Consider the following 5,914-nt stretch of genomic DNA (forward strand, 5'->3'; position numbering starts at 1 on the left):
CAGATGGATCGGAGGTCGAACCCATGCAAATTGGACACACAAGGCTATCCCCCGAAGAAAGACAACGGAGGTTTAGAGGGAACCTTTGTCTGTACTGTGGTGAGACTGGCCATTTCATTGCGTCATGCCCGGCTAAATCAAAAGCCAGGGCCCGTCAGTGGAATTGAGGAGACTGACGGGCCATCTAAAATCTGAAAAAACTCCTCATTTATTGTTGCCTGCAACCCTTTTTTTTTCTAACCAGAATCTCACATTATCTGCATTCATCGACTCTGGGTGTGAGAGAAATCTCATTGATTCTGAGCTGGTCCTGCAGTTAAGGATTGAGACTGTTCCATTAACTAAGCCTCTCAGAGTATCGGCAATTGATGGAAAGAAGCTTCACCAAGTTACTCATCAGACGCAACCTTTAGAACTTCTTTTATGTCTTCAAGACATGCCTGTAGCTTATTTAATGGGTTAGCTTCATCTGGATTATAGACAGATATAGCTGGGTATCATCAGCATAACTCTACCAATTGGGAGCGTGTATAAAGTAAAGAGAATTGGTCCTATACCAATCCCTGTGGTACTCCACAGGTAACCTTTGAGCATGTTGAAGATCTATCATTAACATGAACAAACTGAAATCGATCAGATAGATAAGATTTAAACCAGTCTAGTGCTGTTCCTTTAATTCCAACAAAATATTCAAGTCTTTCTAAAAGAATATTATGGTCAACTGTATCAAATGCAGCACTAAGATCCAACAGGACGAACACAGACACAAGTCCATTATCTGAGGCCATGAGAATATCATCAGTGACTTTCACCAGAGCTGTTTCAGTGCTATGATGAGTTCTAAAGCCAGACTGAAACTCTTCAAAAAGTTCATTATGGTGTAAGTGATCGCAAACTTATTGGCAACTACTTTCTCAAGAATTTTAGATAAGAAAGGAAGATTGGATATAGGTCTATAATTGACCAAGTCATCTGGGTCAAGAGACGGTTTCTTAAGCAGAGGTTTAATTACAGCAACCTTAAAAGCTTTAGGTACATATCCCTGTAACAGAGATAGATTAATCACATCTAAAATGGAGGAGGAGATCAAAGGGAATACCTCCTTAAATAACCTGGTTGGAACTGGATCTAACATACAAGTTGAAGGCTTAGATGAAGACAATAATTTTGCTAATTCAGAAAGTTCAATTGGATCAAAGCAGTCTAAACCCGGTTCAGATTCCATGACTACCTTAGATACAATCGCGGATAGAGGAGTGCTTATTATCTTATTTTTAATAAGATCAATCTTATTTATAAAGAATGTTACTCTCTATATTGAGTGCATGTAGTCAGTCTCAAATTGTTGAAGTCCCCACAAGAATAAATATTGGTAGTGATGGAACTATTTCTGGGACATGCATTGACCACATCTACACAAATGCTGCTCTCCAGTGCTCTAAGGCAATCTCTGTGCCTGTAGGTTTTAGTGACCATAATATAATTGCTATTAGTAGAAAAACAAAGATTCCAAAACCTAAAGCTAAAATAATTTTAACACGGTCCTATAAGCGATTTAATGAAGATTTATTTGTAAGTGAAATCGCTAATGCAAACTGGAATATGGTTTGTAGTGAGCATAACCCTGAAGCGGCACTGGATCTATTTATGTCAATGTTTATGGATGCTGTAAACAAATATGCTCCCTTAAAAAAGTTTGTTGTCAAAAATAGGTCTGCCCCTTGGCTTGACCTTAGTCCTAGGTCGCTAATGGCAGAGAGAGATTCAGCTAAAAAACTCTGTACTTTCTGGATCTATTGATGACAGGCGGAAATACTGTTCTCTACGTAATCAAGTCACAAAATTGAATAAGGTAAAAAAAAAAGGGACTACTTTAAACGAAGGTTATATGAGGCGAGGCACGATAGTAGAGGAATATGGAATCTTTTCAATGAAATTATGGGTCGGAACACAACTGTGTGCACACCCTTTGTTGAATCAAATGGATTTGTTCTCACAAAGCCAGGTGATATTGCTAATCATTTTAATGACTATTATATTGAGAAAGTATCTCAATTAAGGCAGACTATGAACACTTCACACAACATTAGATCATATGAATGTATTAAGAACATTATAATGAAAGGTAAAAGTTGTGAATTTGTATTTAACCCTGTAAAACCCAAATATAGAAAAACACTAAAAAAAATGTTTAAACCACTCAGATGTTGTTGTAGGAGGCCTTTGAGGCTGAAAATTAAGTGTTTTCAAAAATTTTATGTTTTAGTAAGTTTTTACAGAAATGTTGTAATATTGCAACATTGGGCCAAATGGGGAGCAGAATTTCCTGTATGTGTACTCATTGTCTGAACAACAATATAGGACTACGGATTAATTTGCAGGGTTTTGCTTTTATCCCAGAACAGTATAACATGAAAAATACTCTCAGTCATGTTGTTATGAACAGTTTGTTTTTATTTATTCCAGCAAAGAGAACTTTTTATTTACAATGATAGTCCCAAAAACAGTTCTTTTCCTCTGAAAAACAGAGGCGAACATCGCACTTGCTGCAATGGGTCGTATACCCTTTATTGCAATGTCTGCAGCGTCCTCTCTTGACCTTCATGGGGAAATGTCCAGTGAGGTCCTTGCGCACATCGAGTGGGGGGTGTGCACATGATTTCTTGGATGGACAATTTGGACTCCCATCATCTGAGGATGGTCTCTTCCTAGCAGTCAAGGGACTCCCTGCTGCGTCTGGGTTCCTGCTGCCTGATGATGGACGTCCTCTTTTTGGATTTGTGAGTGTTGTGTCCATCTGATTTGAAAAGAGAAGAATCAATATTAATATTAATAATCAATTCATGCACGTGTCAAAAATGCATGCAGATATCGCAAAACATGGCAAATAGCAGAAATAGATTATTACCAGGATGAGAGAGGATGCTAGCTGTGCCTGGAACTTTCTCATGTTTAGTATCTCCTTCTTTGGCATCGCGAGAGCCTGACAGTGCCGTTTTTAGAGGAGCCAGACGTTGACCACGGCGAGGGTGATGGTGTGCCAGAAGATGTACATGTACCATTGGCGGGATTTCAGGGTGAACTTGTATTTTGCTGTAAATGAGTCCAACAAATCCACACCTCCCATGTATTGGTTGTAGGTAGCCACAAGGTAAGGTCTTTCAACGTCAATGTAGGTTTTGGTGGCTTTGTCCCAGCGCTGAATCTCCTGCACAGGTTCTGGTCCAGTGAAGGATGACACAAGTGTGACGGCCCTGCTGTCATACCATTTCACAGCGCAGATGTTGTGTGTCCCCTCCACTCTGTGGTCAAAGCTTCCTCTACCCTTCTTCTTCAAGCTCTTCTCATCTTCAAGGTTGCAGTTAGGGAGCCGCACCTGCCTGGCTGTACCCACATAATGGATTCCATGCTCAAGGAGCTTCACTACCAGTGGAACAGAGGTGAAGTAGTTGTCTGCATAGATCTTGTAGTCCTGACCCTTTGGAAAGTGTGGAGGCAAGCTTCAATACAACATCACCTGACAATTCAAGTTCAGATTTGACGCGTATTCCATTCTTGCTGCCCTGGTAAACATCGAAGTCAAGCATCATGCCAGAGATTCCAGCTCTCACCCATACTTCGAACCCCCATGGATGTGGCTTGCCTCACATATACTGCTTGATGCTGCTGAACTTCCCCTTGAAAGGAATCATCATTTCATCCACAGAATTGTGCTCTTCTAGTACCACCTGCAGGCATTTCTCCCTGAATGATTCAAGCCATGGTCTGAGTTTCCAGAGTTTGTCCCTCTTTTCAATCTCTGACACTGTCAAATTGTTGACAAAATGCAATTTTGTCAACAGAGATTGGAATCTGTTGCGTGGCATCACATCAGTAATAGGGGGTGCCGTGTATCTGTCTCCCAGTACATACGGCTTCCAGACATTTGTATCAAGCCCATCCTCAGGTACATGCCCAACATTTTCTGTATTTCCTTTGTATTAGTGTTAACAGATCTTCCATCATTTTGAACGCTGTACTCATTTGTACTTGTAGCCAGAGCTTGAATCATGTCCTCTGACACAAACTTTTGGAAGTATTGGAGTGGTGTGTGGAGGAAGGTTACATCGTCTGTGACAGGTGGACCAGAAAAATCAGTATTGGGACTGATAAAATCCTTTTTTTGCCAGCGATATCTGTCACGGGGCATGATGTGTTCATTTTCTTGGGGCTCAATGTCCACATTGGCTGGGCAGTCAGACGGCTCTTGGTTTTCTTTGTCCACACAGGGATCATTGTCTGACTCCTCATCACTTGCATCAGTGTCATCAAGGGGTACGTCCACATCACTCTCTCCATCTTGGATGATTGCAATGATATCCTGCACACTGTACCGAGGATCTTTCCTTGCTACTGGCATTCTGAAATGGAAAAGATAAAATTTAAACAAATGTATATATAAATAGTACACATACTTAGATTCTAGATAACCTATAGGAAAAGACTGGGTGGTGGAGAGATTGATGTTAAACAAGTTGACGTCCATAGGGTGGAACATTTGCTCCGTTCTCTTCCTGACAGTAAACTAGCTGGATTAGATAACCTGGATAGTAAATTGCTGAGAATGACTGCTGGTGTCATAGCAGCTCCCATCTGTCATATTTTTAATCGTTGCTTGGATGTGGGCCTATGTCCAAGGATCTGGAAGGAGGCTAAAGTTATTCCTTTACCTAAAGGTACTAAATCTGCTTTTAATGAGGGGAACTCTAGACCAATAAGCATTTTACCTGTTTTAAGTAAAATTATGGAAAGATTGGTACATGCACAATTTCAGGATTATTTTGTAAAAAACAAACTTCTTACAGACTCTCAACATGCATATAGAGCTGGCCACTCAACCTCTACTGCAATGATTCATATAACTGATGACTGGCTTAAAGCGATGGATAAATCTATGTTGGTAGGTGTTGTGTACCTGGATTTTAGTGCTGCTTTTGACATTCTGGACCATACTTTATTAACTGAGAAACTTAAATTTTATGGTTTTAATTCTTCGGCATTAAAGTGGATTGAAAGCTACCTGTCTTTTAGATCACAGAAGGTTTATCTGAATGGCAGCCTCTCCAGTAGAAGAAGTTTGGAGTGTGGAGTTCCACAGGGCAGCTGTTTAGGTCCTTTACTTTTTTCAATCTTTACTAATAATCTAGCTTGGGCTACAAAAAGTGCCAAAACTGTCCTGTACGCAGATGATACCACTTTGTATTATACTGCACCTTCATGCGGTGAATTAAATCAGGTTTTGAGCCGAGAACTGAATGTTGTATATGATTGGGTGGTGAGTAACAAACTGGCCCTCAACATCTCTAAGACTAAGTGCATGGTAATTTGTTCAAGGCACAAGCTGTCCGCAAGCCCAAAGCTTGACTTAAAGTTTTGTGACTTGACGGTTCAACAAGTTGAAAGTGCCAAACTCCTTGGTGTGATGGTAGACTGTTCTCTGTCTTGATCTCACCACATTAATTATATTATTGTGAAAATGGGAAGAGCAATTAGTTCCGCAAGGAAATGTTGCTCTTTTATGGCCCGTCCCCTTTTATGTCAAATAGTTCAGAGTCTAGTGTTGTGTCATCTTGACTATTGCTCTACAGTGTGGACATCTGCTGCCAGGGGTGAACTCAAAAGCTACAGGTTGTTCAGAACAAGGCAGCACGGTTGGTACTGGGCTGCCACATTGGATCTAATGTCAACCAGATGCATTCCTGCCTTTCCTGGCTTACGGTTGAGCACAAGTTGTTTTTTAATACACTTATCCTGTTTAAGTCAGTCATGAGCAGTAATGTTCCTGCTTTTATACATTCACAAATTGTTTATAGTAATTCTGTTCATGACCACAACACTAGAGGTTCTTGTAATGGGCAGCTTGTTTTACCAGGTC

The 5,914-nt window shown here is 40.4% G+C and overlaps 1 protein-coding gene across 1 annotated transcript; it reads right to left on the reverse strand.

Annotated features, from left to right (window-relative positions):
* Nucleotides 1-2,267: 2,267 nt before the first annotated feature.
* On the reverse strand, nt 2,268-4,399 carry LOC119778825 (piggyBac transposable element-derived protein 2-like). Its single transcript, XM_038278210.1, has 3 exons — nt 4,106-4,399; nt 2,909-3,478; nt 2,268-2,797 (listed from the first exon to the last, which is right to left on the reverse strand). The coding sequence occupies exons 1-2, from the start codon at nt 4,397-4,399 to the stop codon at nt 2,999-3,001; spliced, it is 774 nt and encodes a 257-aa protein (XP_038134138.1). The 3' UTR covers nt 2,268-2,797; nt 2,909-2,998.
* Nucleotides 4,400-5,914: the final 1,515 nt, after the last annotated feature.

This window comes from Cyprinodon tularosa, unplaced genomic scaffold (genome assembly GCF_016077235.1).
Source record: "Cyprinodon tularosa strain WSP-4 unplaced genomic scaffold, ASM1607723v1 ctg1395, whole genome shotgun sequence".
Taxonomy (NCBI): Eukaryota; Metazoa; Chordata; class Actinopteri; order Cyprinodontiformes; family Cyprinodontidae; genus Cyprinodon; species Cyprinodon tularosa.